Source organism: Heterodontus francisci, unplaced genomic scaffold (genome assembly GCF_036365525.1).
Source record: "Heterodontus francisci isolate sHetFra1 unplaced genomic scaffold, sHetFra1.hap1 HAP1_SCAFFOLD_323, whole genome shotgun sequence".
Lineage (NCBI taxonomy): Eukaryota > Metazoa > Chordata > Chondrichthyes > Heterodontiformes > Heterodontidae > Heterodontus > Heterodontus francisci.
In genome coordinates this window covers 1,137,831-1,152,835 of record NW_027141078.1, presented here as the reverse complement: position 1 = coordinate 1,152,835, position 15,005 = coordinate 1,137,831, and the positions used below count along the sequence as shown (strand labels likewise).

Below are 15,005 nucleotides of genomic sequence, written 5' to 3'. Positions count from 1 at the left end.
CCCCCTCTCTCTTCTCTATGTCTCTCTCTCTCTGTCTCTCTCTCTCTCTCTCTGTCTGTCTCTGTCTCTCTCTCTCCCTCTCCTCTCTCTCTCTACCCCTCTCATGCCGATTCCCAGTCCTCCTACCCTAGTGACAGTATCCCAGTCTCTGTTCTACCCCCCCCACTTGCAGGACGAAGGAACATTACGATCACAGCCCAGGCCAGGATCAGCGGGGACAGTCGGTGCAAGGAGGGCAGCAGTTCCGAGGCCGAAATCAAGGACGTTATTGTCAGCTCGATCTTTATCCAGGTGCGACAGACAGCCGGGAGCAGGAGGGAGGGAGGGCGGAGGGGAGGGGAGGGGAGGGGGGGTGTGCTGCTGCTAATCCCAGGCCATTCGGCCCATCGTGTTCCTGCGCGGGGACTAAATGAATCCAAATGAGAAAGAGAAAAACGAGCAAGCTCGGGGGAGGGGTGGTGGGGAGTAGAAAGGGGCGCGGGGAAAAGCATTTGCGAATCTGATACACGTCTCTCCTGTCACTTTCCCCCCCCTCCCCCCGGCACACACACACACACACACAGGCCGAAGGAACTCCAGTGGACCAAGTACAGAATTATTACAACTGTGTAACAGGTAAAGTCCCAAAAATTTACTTTAACTGCAGTTCGAGCCTCCACCGCGACAGTCGGCAGCAACCGGACAGTGTAGAGGGAGCTTTACTCTGTATCTAACCCCCTGTGCTGTACCTGTCCTGGGGAGTGTTTGATGGGGGACAGTGTAGAGGGAGCTTTACTCTGTATCTAACCCCCTGTGCTGTACCTGTCCTGGGGAGTGTTTGATGGGGGAAAGCATTGTCAGCTGAACCTTGTTGCTGCAACCAGCACTCAGCACCTCCAATTAGGCAGCAGCAATCCCTGTGCTGGACCTGTCCTGGGGAGCGTTTGATGGGGGGACAGTGTAGAGGGAGCTTTACTCTGTATCTAACCCCCCGTGCTGTACCCGTCCTGGGAGTGTTTGATGGGGGAAAGCATTGTCAGCTGAACCTTGTTGCTGCAACCAGCACTCAGCACCTCCAATTAGGCAGCAGCAAACCCTGTGCTGTCCCTGTCCTGGGGAGCGTTTGATGGGGGGACAGTGTAGAGGGAGCTTTACTCTGTATCTCCTGTTCACTCCGTGTCACAGGGATTAGGGAACGCTCGACTGAGGTTGAAGTGTGACCCTCGCTTGTGTTCATTTTCTCTCCAGACGATGAGCCTGATTCCGGAAACTTCTCCCTGGCTTTCCCTGGTGATTATATCCCAGGTTCGGAGACCGCCTACCTCAGCCTCACAGGTACGTCCGTCTCATTGGTCAGTCTGCCACGCCTCAGAGGTCAGCTCCCGATTGGCCTATTCCGCCTGGGATCGGACTGTGCATACTGGGATCGGACTGTGCAGTCTGGGATCGGACTGTGCGGACTGGGATCGGACTGTGCAGATTGGGATTGGACTGCGCGGACTGGGATCGCACTGTGCAGCTTGGTATACCACCGTGCAGATTGGGATCGGACTGTAAGCACTGGGGTCGGACTGTGCTGACTGGGATCGGACTGTGCACAGGTAAACATCTTGTCCCTGTCTCCCCTTCTCCCGGCAGGTGATGTCATCGGCCGCGCGCTGGACAATCTTGACCACTTATTGACCCTCCCCACAGGCTGCGGCGAACAGAATATGGTTCGACTCGGGCCGAACGTCCACATCCTGAACTACCTCAACGCGACGGGACAAGACACACCGGAAATCCGGGAGAGGGCCCGAAATTACCTCCAGGAAGGTGCTGTATCCGGACTGGTCACTCAGTAACCCCTCTCCCCCCAGCGCCCTGTGTTACTGACTGTATCTCTACTGATGTTAATCCAGCTCCCTCACACTGTCACTCAGTAACCCCTCTCCCCCCAGCGCCCTGTGTTACTGACTGTATCTCTACTGATGTTAATCCAGCTCCCTCACACTGTCACTCAGTAACCCCTCTCCCCCCAGCGACCTGTGTTACTGACTGTATCTCTACTGATGTTAATCCAGCTCCCTCACACTGTCACTCAGTAACCCCTCTCCCCCCAGCGCCCTGTGTTACTGACTGTATCTCTACTGATGTTAATCCAGCTCCCTCACACTGTCACTCAGTAACCCCTCTCCCCCAGCGCCCTGTGTTACTGACTGTATCTCTACTGATGTTAATCCAGCTCCCTCACACTGTCACTCAGTAACCCCTCTCCCCCCAGCACCCCGGTGTTACTGACTGTATCTCTACTGATGTTAATCCAGCTCCCTCACACTGTCACTCAGTAACCCCTCTCTCCCCCAGCGCCCTGTGTTACTGACTGTATCTCTACTGATGTTAATCCAGCTCCCTCACACTGTCACTCAGTAACCCCTCTCCCCCAGCTCCCTGTGTTACTGACTGTATCTCTACTGATGTTAATCCAGCTCCCTCACACTGTCACTCAGTAACCCCTCTCCCCCCAGCACCCTGTGTTACTGACTGTATCTCTACTGATGTTAATCCAGCTCCCTCACACTGTCACTCAGTAACCCCTCTCCCCCCAGCACCCCGGTGTTACTGACTGTATCTCTACTGATGTTAATCCAGCTCCCTCACACTGTCACTCAGTAACCCCTCTCTCCCCCAGCGCCCTGTGTTACTGACTGTATCTCTACTGATGTTAATCCAGCTCCCTCACACTGTCACTCAGTAACCCCTCTCCCCCAGCTCCCTGTGTTACTGACTGTATCTCTACTGATGTTAATCCAGCTCCCTCACACTGTCACTCAGTAACCCCTCTCCCCCCAGCGCCCTGTGTTACTGACTGTATCTCTACTGATGTTAATCCAGCTCCCTCACACTGTCACTCAGTAACCCCTCTCTCCCCCAGCACCCTGTGTTACTGACTGTATCTCTACTGATGTTAATCCAGCTCCCTCACACTGTCACTCAGTAACCCCTCTCTCCGCCAGCGCCCTGTGTTACTGACTGTATCTCTACTGATGTTAATCCAGCTCCCTCACACTGTCACTCAGTTACCCCTCTCTCCCCCCCAGCGCCCTGTGTTACTGACTGTATCTCTACTGATGTTAATCCAGCTCCCTCACACTGTCACTCAGTAACCCCTCTCCCCCCAGCGCCCTGTGTTACTGACTGTATCTCTACTGATGTTAATCCAGCTCCCTCACACTGTCACTCAGTAACCCCTCTCTCCCCCAGCGCCCTGTGTTACTGACTGTATCTCTACTGATGTTAATCCAGCTCCCTCACACTGTCACTCAGTTACCCCTCTCTCCCCCCCAGCGCCCTGTGTTACTGACTGTATCTCTACTGATGTTAATCCAGCTCCCTCACACTGTCACTCAGTAACCCCTCTCTCCCCCAGCGACCTGTGTTACTGACTGTATCTCTACTGATGTTAATCCAGCTCCCTCACACTGTCACTCAGTAACCCCTCTCCCCCCAGCGCCCTGTGTTACTGACTGTATCTCTACTGATGTTAATCCAGCTCCCTCACACTGTCACTCAGTTACCCCTCTCTCCCCCCCAGCGCCCTGTGTTACTGACTGTATCTCTACTGATGTTAATCCAGCTCCCTCACACTGTCACTCAGTAACCCCTCTCCGCCCAGCGCCCTGTGTTACTGACTGTATCTCTATTGATGTTAATCCAGCTCCCTCACACTGTCACTCAGTAAACCCTCTCTCCCCCAGCGCCCTGTGTTACTGACTGTATCTCTACTGATGTTAATCCAGCTCCCTCACACTGTCACTCAGTTACCCCTCTCTCCCCCCCAGCGCCCTGTGTTACTGACTGTATCTCTACTGATGTTAATCCAGCTCCCACACACTGTCACTCAGTAACCCCTCTCTCCCCCCAGCGCCCTGTGTTACTGACTGTATCTCTACTGATGTTAATCCAGCTCCCTCACACTGTCGCTCAGTAATCCCTCTGCCCTTTATGTCACTCTGCAGGTTACCAGAACCAGCTGAGATATCGCCATCGAGATGGATCATACAGTGCATTTGGGGCGCGCGATGAGATTGGAAGTTTGTGGTATGTTGATACCGCAGGTTCGAGCTCGTGGGTTACTGTGTGCGTGGGTGCCCAGGGCAGGGGTCAGAAGTGTCAACGGTTGCAGGAGCCATATGTAGGCAGAAAAGTCCCCACCTTTCCCAGTCTCTGGCGCTCTGGATTGGCCTTTTTCTTTCCACTGTGCCGCCTGCTTCAGTCGAACAGCTGCCAGCGAGCGGCTCGGTGAGCAGCTCCGGAGGAGGACCCACAATATCCTCACCCTCCCCCGCCCTCCAGCAGGCAGTCCAGCCCCTGTGCTACCCAACAGCATTGCCACGGAAGATCAGGCCGTGATTGCACCAACCGGCCAGCGGTGGCGCTACGGCGTGACACGTTGACATTGGGAATCCCCATTATTACTGTTGACAGGGCAATTTACAATGGTCCCACTGTATGTTAACCCGTCACGCTGCGCCGGCGCCCTCAGGCCCCTGGTGGCGTAGTGTTCCCTCCGTTTGGCGGGTTCCTCGGAGGGCCCCTCTCCCGCTATCACAGACCGAGATTTATCCCGCCCCCCACCCCATAGCCCCTCACCGCCTCCTCAAATATTGAACGCTTTTTTCATTGGGTCGCGCCCAGGTTAACGGCGTTTGTCCTGTGGATATTCGGCCAAGCGAGACCTCACATCTACATTGACCCGAAGGAGACTCAGCAGTCTGCCTCCTGGCTGGAGAGGTACCAGGACCCTCGAGGATGTTTCGAAAACGTTGGGAGGGTAATAAACACAAACATGGTGGTAAGGAGATCGGATCATTTCGTTGCACGTGCAGACAGGAGGGAAGCTCCCTCGACACTGTCTCCGTCTACACTGACACCACATGCACTGTCCCCGCCTGCACTGTCCCCGTCTAGACTGTCTCCATCTGCACTGACACCACATGCACTGTCCCCGCCTGCACTGTCCCCGTCTAGACTGTCTCCGTCTGCACTGACACCACATGCACTGTCCCCGCCTGCACTGTCCCCGTCTAGACTGTCTCCGTCTGCACTGACACCACATGCACTGTCCCCGCCTGCACTGTCCCCGTCTAGACTGTCTCCGTCTGCACTGACACCACATGCACTGTCCCCGCCTGCACTGTCCCCGTCTAGACTGTCTCCGTCTGCACTGACACCACATGCACTGTCCCCGCCTGCACTGTCCCTGTCTGCACTGTCCCCGTCTACACTGTCTCCGTCTGCACTGTCCCCGTCTACACTGTCTCCGTCTGCACTGTCCCCGTCTACACTGACTCCGTCTGCACAGTCCCCGTCTACACTGACTCCGTCTGCACTGTCCCCGTCTACACTGACTCCGCCTGCAATGTCCCCGTCTCCACTGTCTCCGTCTGCATTGTCCTCGTCTACACTGACTCCGTCTGCACAGTCCCCGTCTACACTGACTCCGTCTGCACTGTCCCCGTCTACACTGACTCCGCCTGCAATGTCCCCGTCTCCACTGTCTCCGTCTGCACTGTCCCCGTCTACACTGACTCCCTCAACACTGTCCCCGTCTACACTGACTCCCTCAACACTGTCTCCGTCTGCACTGTCCCCGTCTACACTGTCTCCGTCTGCACTGTCCCCGTCTACACTGACTCCGTCTGCACTGTCCCCGTCTAAACTGACTCCCTCGACACTGTCTCCACCTGCAATGTCCCCGTCAACACTGACTCTGTCTGCACTGTCCCCATCTACACTGTCTCCGTCTGCACTGTCCCCGTCTAAACTGACTCCCTCAACACTGTCTCCGTCTGCACTGTCTCCGCCTGCAATGTCCCCGTCTACACTGAGTCCGTTTGCACTGTCCCCGTCTACACTGTCTCCGTCTGCACTGTCCCCGTCTAAACTGACTCCCTCGACACTGTCTCCGCCTGCATTGTCCCCGTCTACATTGAGTCCGTCTGCACTGTCCCTGTCTACACTGAGTCCGTCTGCACTGTCCCCGTCTACACTGTCTCCCCCTGCAATGTCCCCGTCTAAACTGACTCCCTCGACACTGTCTCCGTCTGCACTGTCCCCGTCTACACTGTCTCCGCCTGCAATGTCCCTGTCTAAACTGACTCCCTCGACACTGTCCCCGTCTGCACTGTCCCCGTCTGCACTGTCCCCGTCTGCGCTGTCCCCGTCTACGCTGACTCTGTCTATGCTGACTCCGCCTGCACTGTCCCCGTCTAAACTGACTCCCTCGACACTGTCTCCGTCTGCACTGTCTCCGTCTGCACTGTCCCCGTCTACACTGACTCCGTCTGCACTGTCCCCGTCTGCACTGTCCCCGTCTGCACTGTCCCCGTCTGCACTGTCCCCGTCTGCGCTGTCCCCGTCTACGCTGACTCTGTCTATGCTGACTCCGCCTGCACTGTCCCCGTCTAAACTGACTCCCTCGACACTGTCTCCGTCTGCACTGTCTCCGTCTGCACTGTCCCCGTCTACACTGACTCCGTCTACACTGTCCCCGTCTACACTTACTCCGTCTGCACTTACTCCATCTGCACTGTCCCTGTCTCCACTGTCCCTGTCTATGCTGACTTCGTCTGCACTGTCTCCGTCTGCACTGTCCCCGTCTGCAACCAACACCACTCAATAAAATGGATTATGTGGTCATTATCACATTGCTGTTTGTGTCTCTCTCTCTCTGTCTCTCTCTGTCTCTCTCTCTCTCTCTGTCTCTCCCTCCTTTCCTATGTAACACTCTCTCTATCTACTTCTCTGTGCTGTAGGGTGGAGTGGATGGTGAGGTCCCACTCACAGCCTATGTGACGGCATCATTACTGCATCTGGGTTTGGAGAAGTCGGTGAGTCCTTGGGGATTGTTGCTGGGTGGAAGTGGACCGGGGGAGGGGGGTTGTTTGTAGTGCATGTGACGCTGAGGCCCCGTCTTTGACTCTCTTCGCAGGCCGGCGCCATCAGGAGGGGCCTGAACTGCCTCCGAGGGGGATACCAGGCGGTGACAGACCCCTACACCATTGCTCTGCTGGCTTACACCTTCACCCTGGCCCAGGAGCATGAGATCCGGAGGGAGCTGGGAGATAGGCTGCACCAACTGGCTATTCGGCAAGGTAGGCCCCAGCAAGGAGGGGCCTCGGCTTCATCCTGAGATCCATTGAGGAGCAAACAGAGAAACGTAGAACTCCATCCACACAGCCAACTCCTCCCAGGGAGTCCTCCCAGAGAGTCCTCCCAGTAGAGACACCCATCCCAGCATGCAGTGTGCTCTCCTTTGTTTTATTTGTTGTGGTATTTGTTGGTGTTTCTTTCCTGTTAAAGTTGTTGTTGAATTTGTTGTTTTCTTCCTCCTGCCGAGGTTGTTGTTGAATTTCTTGGTGTATTTTTCCCACTGGAGTTGTTGAACTTGTTGGCGTTTTCCGCTGGCTCAAGTTGTTGTTGTATTTGTTGGTGTATTTCTCCTGCTGCAGTTGTTGTTGAAGTTGTTGGTTTTCCGGCTGAGGTTGCCGTGGAATTTGCTGGCGTTTTTCTGCTGGCTCAAGTTGTTGTTGAATTGGTTGGTTTTCCGGCTGAGATTGTTGTTGCATTTGTTGGTGTCCTTTGCTGGCTCAAGTTGTTGTTGAACTCGTTGGTGTTATTCTCCTGCTGCAGTTGTTGTTGGATTTGTTGGTTTTCCTGCTGCGGTTGTTGTTGAATTTGTTGGTGTTTCTTGCTGGCTCAAGTTGTTGTTGAATTTGTGGGTGTTATTCTCCCTGCTGAGGTTGTTGCTGAATTTGAAAGCCAAATACTGCGGCTGCTGGAAATCTGAAATGGGAAACGAAAGTGCCCGGAAATACTCAGCAGGTCTGGCAGCATCTGTGGAGAATTTCCAGCACTTACTATTGTTGTTGAATCTGTTGCTATTTACCTGGCTTTTTTTCCCTGCTCAAGTTTTTGCAGCATTTTGTAGATTGGATTAGATTCGTCTGGTTAGTTTTGTCGGGTTAGTTTCCTCGGGTTAGTTTCCTCGGGTTAGTTTAGTCGGGTTAGTTTCGTCGGGTTAGTTTCCTCGGGTTAGTTTCCTCGGGTTAGTTTCCTCGGGTTAGTTTAGTCGGGTTAGTTTCTTCGGGTTAGTTTCTTCCGGTTAGTTTCTTCGGGTTAGTTTCCTCGGGTTAGTTTAGTCGGGTTAGTTTTGTCGGGTTAGTTTCCTCGGGTTAGTTTCCTCGGGTTAGTTTCCTCGGGTTAGTTTAGTCGGGTTAGTTTAGTCGGGTTAGTTTCTTCGGGTCAGTTTCCTCGGGTTAGTTTATTCGGGTTAGTTTCCACTGGTTAGTTTCGTCGGGTTAGTTTCGTCTGGTTAGTTTATTCGGGTTAGTTTCTTCCGGTTAGTTTCCTCGGGTTAGTTTCCTCTGGTTAGTTTCCTCGGGTTAGTTTAGTCGGGTTAGTTTTGTCGGGTTAGTTTCCTCGGGTTAGTTTCCTCGGGTTAGTTTAGTCGGGTTAGTTTCGTCGGGTTAGTTCCTTCGGGTCAGTTTCCTCGGGTTAGTTTATTCGGGTCAGTTTATTCGCGTCAGTTTATTCGGGTCAGTTTATTCGGGTTAGTTTATTCGGGTCAGTTTATTCGGGTTAGTTTATTCGGGTCAGTTTATTCGGGTCAGTTTATTCGGGTCAGTTTATTCGGGTCAGTTTATTCGGGTCAGTTTATTGGGGTCAGTTTATTCGGGTCAGTTTATTCGGGTCAGTTTATTCGGGTCAGTTTATTCGGGTCAGTTTATTCGAGTTAGTTTAGTCGGGTTAGTTTAGTCGGGTTAGTTTCTTCGGGTCAGTTTCTTCGGGTCAGTTTATTCGGGTCAGTTTATTCTGGTCAGTTTATTCGGGTTAGTTTCTTCGTGTCAGTTTATTCGGGTTAGTTTATTCGTGTCAGTTTATTCGGGTCAGTTTATTCGGGTTAGTTTATTCGGGTTAGTTTATTCGGGTTAGTTTCCTCGAGTTAGTTTCTTCGGGTCAGTTTATTCGGGTTAGTTTATTCGGGTCAGTTTCTTCGGGTCAGTTTATTCGGGTCAGTTTCTTCGGGTTAGTTTATTCGGGTCAGTTTATTCGGGTCAGTTTATTCGGGTCAGTTTCCTCGGGTTAGTTTCCTCGAGTTAGTTTATTCGGGTCAGTTTATTCGGATCAGTTTATTCGGGTCAGTTTATTCGGGTCAGTTTCCTCGGGTTAGTTTCCTCGAGTTAGTTTATTCGGGTCAGTTTATTCGGGTCAGTTTATTCGGGTTAGTTTATTCGGGTTAGTTTATTCGGGTCAGTTTATTCGGGTCAGTTTATTCTGGTTAGTTTATTCGGGTCAGTTTAGTCGGGTCAGTTTATTCGGGTCAGTTTATTCGGGTCAGTTTATTCGGGTCAGTTTATTCTGGTCAGTTTATTCGGGTTAGTTTCTTCGTGTCAGTTTATTCGGGTCAGTTTATTCGGGTTAGTTTATTCGGGTTAGTTTATTCGGGTTAGTTTCCTCGAGTTAGTTTATTCGGGTCAGTTTCTTCGGGTCAGTTTATTCGGGTCAGTTTATTCGGGTCAGTTTATTCGGGTCAGTTTATTCGGGTCAGTTTCCTCGGGTTAGTTTCCTCGAGTTAGTTTATTTGGGTTAGTTTATTCGGGTTAGTTTATTCGGGTCAGTTTATTCGGGTCAGTTTATTCGGGTCAGTTTCCTCGGGTTAGTTTCCTCGAGTTAGTTTATTCGGGTCAGTTTATTCTGGTTAGTTTATTCGGGTCAGTTTAGTCGGGTCAGTTTATTCGGGTCAGTTTATTCGGGTCAGTTTATTCGGGTCAGTTTATTCTGGTCAGTTTATTCGGGTTAGTTTCTTCGTGTCAGTTTATTCGGGTCAGTTTATTCGGGTTAGTTTATTCGGGTTAGTTTATTCGGGTTAGTTTCCTCGAGTTAGTTTATTCGGGTCAGTTTCTTCGGGTCAGTTTATTCGGGTCAGTTTATTCGGGTCAGTTTATTCGGGTCAGTTTATTCGGGTCAGTTTCCTCGAGTTAGTTTATTCGGGTCAGTTTATTCGGATCAGTTTATTCGGGTCAGTTTATTCGGGTCAGTTTCCTCGGGTTAGTTTCCTCGAGTTAGTTTATTCGGGTCAGTTTATTCGGGTTAGTTTATTCGGGTTAGTTTATTCGGGTTAGTTTCCTCGAGTTAGTTTATTCGGGTCAGTTTCTTCGGGTTAGTTTATTCGGGTCAGTTTATTCGGGTCAGTTTATTCGGGTCAGTTTATTCGGGTCAGTTTCCTCGGGTTAGTTTCCTCGAGTTAGTTTATTCGGGTCAGTTTATTCGCTTCAGTTTATTCGGGTCAGTTTATTCGGGTTAGTTTATTCGGGTTAGTTTCCTCGAGTTAGTTTATTCGGGTCAGTTTCTTCGGGTTAGTTTATTCGGGTCAGTTTATTCGGGTCAGTTTATTCGGGTCAGTTTATTCGGGTCAGTTTCCTCGGGTTAGTTTCCTCGAGTTAGTTTATTCGGGTCAGTTTATTCGCTTCAGTTTATTCGGGTCAGTTTATTCGGATCAGTTTATTCGGGTCAGTTTATTCGGGTCAGTTTCCTCGGGTTAGTTTCCTCGAGTTAGTTTATTTGGGTTAGTTTATTCGGGTTAGTTTATTCGGGTCAGTTTATTCGGGTCAGTTTATTCGGGTCAGTTTCCTCGGGTTAGTTTCCTCGAGTTAGTTTATTCGGGTCAGTTTATTCGGGTTAGTTTCCTCGGGTCAGTTTATTCTGGTCAGTTTATTCGGGTCAGTTTATTCGGGTTAGTTTATTCGGGTCAGTTTATTCGGGTTAGTTTATTCGGGTCAGTTTATTCGGGTTAGTTTATTCGGGTCAGTTTCTTCGTGTCAGTTTATTCGGGTCAGTTTATTCGGGTTAGTTTATTCGGGTTAGTTTATTCGGGTTAGTTTCCTCGGGTCAGTTTATTCTGGTTAGTTTATTCGGGTTAGTTTCTTCGTGTCAGTTTATTCGGGTTAGTTTATTCGGGTTAGTTTATTCGGGTCAGTTTCTTCGGGTCAGTTTCTTCGGGTCAGTTTATTCGGGTTAGTTTATTCGGGTTAGTTTATTCGGGTTAGTTTCTTCGTGTCAGTTTCTTCGTGTCAGTTTATTCGGGTTAGTTTATTCGGGTCAGTTTATTCGGGTTAGTTTATTCGGGTCAGTTTCCTCGAGTTAGTTTATTCGGGTTAGTTTCCTCGGGTCAGTTTATTCGGGTTAGTATATTCAGGTCAGTTTATTCGGGTCAGTTTATTCGAGTTAGTTTATTCGGGTCAGTTTATTCGGGTCAGTTTATTCAGGTCAGTTTATTCGGGTCAGTTTATTCTGTTCAGTTTATTCGCGTCAGTTTATTCGGGTCAGTTTATTCGAGTTAGTTTATTCGGGTCAGTTTATTCGGGTCAGTTTATTCAGGTCAGTTTATTCGGGTCAGTTTATTCTGTTCAGTTTATTCGCGTCAGTTTATTCGGGTCAGTTTATTCGGGTTAGTTTCCTCGGGTTAGTTTATTCGGGTCAGTTTATTCAGGTCAGTTTATTCGGGTCAGTTTATTCGAGTTAGTTTATTCAGGTCAGTTTATTCGGGTCAGTTTATTCTGTTCAGTTTATTCGCGTCAGTTTATTCGGGTCAGTTTATTCGGGTTAGTTTCCTCGGGTTAGTTTATTCGGGTCAGTTTATTCAGGTCAGTTTATTCGGGTCAGTTTATTCGAGTTAGTTTATTCGGGTTAGTTTCTTCGTGTCAGTTTCTTCGTGTCAGTTTATTCGGGTTAGTTTCTTCGGGTCAGTTTCTTCGGGTCAGTTTATTCGGGTCAGTTTATTCGGGTCAGTTTATTCGGGTCAGTTTATTCGGGTTAGTTTATTCGGGTCAGTTTATTCGGGTCAGTTTCTTCGGGTCAGTTTCTTCGGGTCAGTTTATTCGGGTCAGTTTATTCGGGTCAGTTTATTCGGGTCAGTTTATTCGGGTTAGTTTCCTCAGGTCAGTTTATTCGGGTCAGTTTATTCGGGTCAGTTTCCTCGGGTTAGTTTATTCGGGTTAGTTTATTCGGGTTAGTTTATTCGGGTCAGTTTATTCGGGTCAGTTTATTCGGGTCAGTTTCTTCGGGTCAGTTTATTCGGGTCAGTTTATTCGGGTTAGTTTCCTCGAGTTAGTTTCCTCGGGTTAGTTTATTCGGGTCAGTTTATTCGGGTTAGTTTCCTCGAGTTAGTTTATTCGGGTCAGTTTCCTCGGGTTAGTTCCTCGGGTAAGTTTCCTCGGGTTAGTTTCCTCGAGTTAGTTTCCTCGAGTTAGTTTATTCAGGTTAGTTTCCTCGGGTTAGTTTCCTCGAGTTAGTTTCCTCGAGTTAGTTTATTCGGGTTAGTTTATTCGGGTCAGTTTATTCGGGTTAGTTTCCTCGAGTTAGTTTATTCGGGTCAGTTTCCTCGGGTTAGTTCCTCGGGTAAGTTTCCTCGGGTTAGTTTCCTCGAGTTAGTTTCCTCGAGTTAGTTTATTCGGGTTAGTTTCCTCGGGTTAGTTCCTCGGGTAAGTTTATTCGGGTTAGTTTCCTCGAGTTAGTTTATTCGGGTTAGTTTCCTCGGGTTAGTTCCTCGGGTAAGTTTCCTCGGGTTAGTTTCCTCGAGTTAGTTTATTCGGGTTAGTTTCCTCGGGTTAGTTCCTCGGGTAAGTTTCCTCGGGTTAGTTTCCTCGAGTTAGTTTATTCGGGTTAGTTTCCTCGGGTTAGTTCCTCGGGTAAGTTTCCTCGGGTTAGTTTCCTCGAGTTAGTTTATTCGGGTTAGTTTCCTCGGGTTAGTTCCTCGGGTAAGTTTCCTCGGGTTAGTTTCCTCGGGTTAGTTTCCTCGGGTTAGTTTCCTCGAGTTAGTTTATTCGGGTTAGTTTCCTCGGGTTAGTTCCTCGGGTAAGTTTCCTCGGGTTAGTTTCCTCGGGTTAGTTTCCTCGGGTTAGTTTCCTCGGGTTAGTTTCCTCGGGTTAGTTCCTCGGGTAAGTTTCCTCGGGTTAGTTTCCTCGGGTTAGTTTCCTCGGGTTAGTTTCCTCGAGTTAGTTTATTCGGGTTAGTTTCCTCGGGTTAGTTCCTCGGGTTAGTTTCCTCGAGTTAGTTTATTCGGGTTAGTTTCCTCGGGTTAGTTTCCTCGTGTTAGTTTATTCGGGTTAGTTTCCTCGGGTTAGTTCCTCGGGTAAGTTTCCTCGGGTTAGTTTCCTCGGGTTAGTTTCCTCGGGTTAGTTTCCTCGAGTTAGTTTATTCGGGTTAGTTTCCTCGGGTTAGTTTCCTCGAGTTAGTTTATTCGGGTTAGTTTCCTCGGGTTAGTTCCTCGGGTAAGTTTCCTCGGGTTAGTTTCCTCGGGTTAGTTTATTCGGGTTAATTTATTCGGGTTAGTTTCCTCGGGTTAGTTTATTCGGGTTAGTTTCCTCGGGTTAGTTTATTCGGGTTAGTTTCCTCGAGTTAGTTTATTCGGGTTAGTTTCCTCGGGTTAGTTCCTCGGGTAAGTTTCCTCGGGTTAGTTTCCTCGAGTTAGATTATTCGGTTTAGTTTATTCGGGTTAGTTTCCTCGGGTTAGTTTATTCGCGTCAGTTTATTCGGGTCAGTTTATTCGGGTTAGTTTATTCAGGTCAGTTTATTCGGGTCAGTTTCTTCGGGTCAGTTTATTCGGGTCAGTTTATTCGGGTCAGTTTATTCGGGTCAGTTTATTCGGGTCAGTTTATTCGCGTTAGTTTATTCGGGTTAGTTTATTCGGGTCAGTTTATTCGGGTCAGTTTCCTCGGGTCAGTTTATTCTGGTCAGTTTATTCGGGTTAGTTTAATCGGGTCAGTTTATTCGGGTCAGTTTATTCGGGTCAGTTTATTCGGGTCAGTTTCCTCGGGTCAGTTTATTCTGGTCAGTTTATTCGGGTCAGTTTCCTCGGGTCAGTTTATTCGGGTCAGTTTAGTCGGGTTCTTTTATTCGGGTCAGTTTATTCGGGTCAGTTTATTCGGGTAAGTTTATTCGCGTCAGTTTATTCGTGTTAGTTTATTCGGGTCAGTTTATTCGGGTCAGTTTATTCGGGTTAGTTTCCTCGGGTCAGTTTCCACGGGTTAGTTTATTCGGGTTAGTTTATTCGCGTCAGTTTATTCGCGTTAGTTTATTCGGGTCAGTTTATTCGGGTTAGTTTCTTCGTGTTAGTTTAGTCTGGTTAGTTTTGTCGGGTTAGTTTCCACGAGTTAGTTTATTCGGGTTAGTTTATTCGGGTTAGTTTCGTCTGGTTAGTTTCCTCGAGTTAGTTTATTCGGGTTAGTTTATTCGGGTCAGTTTATTCGGGTCAGTTTATTCGGGTCAGTTTATTCGAGTTAGTTTATTCGGGTTAGTTTATTCGGGTTAGTTTATTCGGGTCAGTTTATTCGGGTCAGTTTATTCGGGTTAGTTTATTCGGGTTAGTTTCTTCGTGTTAGTTTAGTCTGGTTAGTTTTGTCGGGTTAGTTTCCACGAGTTAGTTTATTCGGGTTAGTTTATTCGGGTTAGTTTATTCGCGTCAGTTTATTCGCGTTAGTTTATTCGGGTCAGTTTATTCGGGTTAGTTTCTTCGTGTTAGTTTAGTCTGGTTAGTTTTGTCGGGTTAGTTTCCACGAGTTAGTTTATTCGGGTTAGTTTATTCGGGTTAGTTTCGTCTGGTTAGTTTCCTCGAGTTAGTTTATTCGGGTTAGTTTATTCGGGTCAGTTTATTCGGGTCAGTTTATTCGGGTCAGTTTATTCGAGTTAGTTTATTCGGGTTAGTTTATTCGGGTTAGTTTATTCGGGTCAGTTTATTCGGGTCAGTTTATTCGGGTTAGTTTATTCGGGTCAGTTTCCTCGGGTCAGTTTATTCGGGTTAGTTTATTCGGGTCAGTTTCCTCGGGTCAGTTTATTCGGGTCAGTTTATTCGGGTTAGTTTATTCGGGTCAGTTTCCTCGGGTCAGTTTATTCGGGTTAGTTTATTCGGGTCAGTTTATTCGGGTCAGTTTATTCGAGTTAGTTTATTCGGGTTAGTTTATTCTGGTCAGTTTATTCGGGTCAGT

The 15,005-nt window shown here is 49.0% G+C and overlaps 1 protein-coding gene across 1 annotated transcript in view; it reads left to right on the top strand.

Moving 5' to 3' along the window:
* LOC137361945 (alpha-2-macroglobulin-like protein 1) overlaps nucleotides 1-15,005 on the top strand; it is a 61,814-nt gene that overhangs the window by 9,465 nt on the left and 37,344 nt on the right. The window contains exons 5-12 of the mRNA XM_068026526.1: nucleotides 173-291; nucleotides 564-615; nucleotides 1,228-1,314; nucleotides 1,618-1,794; nucleotides 3,978-4,059; nucleotides 4,657-4,813; nucleotides 6,777-6,851; nucleotides 6,953-7,115. Coding sequence (XP_067882627.1) covers nucleotides 173-291; nucleotides 564-615; nucleotides 1,228-1,314; nucleotides 1,618-1,794; nucleotides 3,978-4,059; nucleotides 4,657-4,813; nucleotides 6,777-6,851; nucleotides 6,953-7,115 — 912 coding nt within the window. The remainder of the gene's footprint in view (nucleotides 1-172; nucleotides 292-563; nucleotides 616-1,227; nucleotides 1,315-1,617; nucleotides 1,795-3,977; nucleotides 4,060-4,656; nucleotides 4,814-6,776; nucleotides 6,852-6,952; nucleotides 7,116-15,005) is intronic.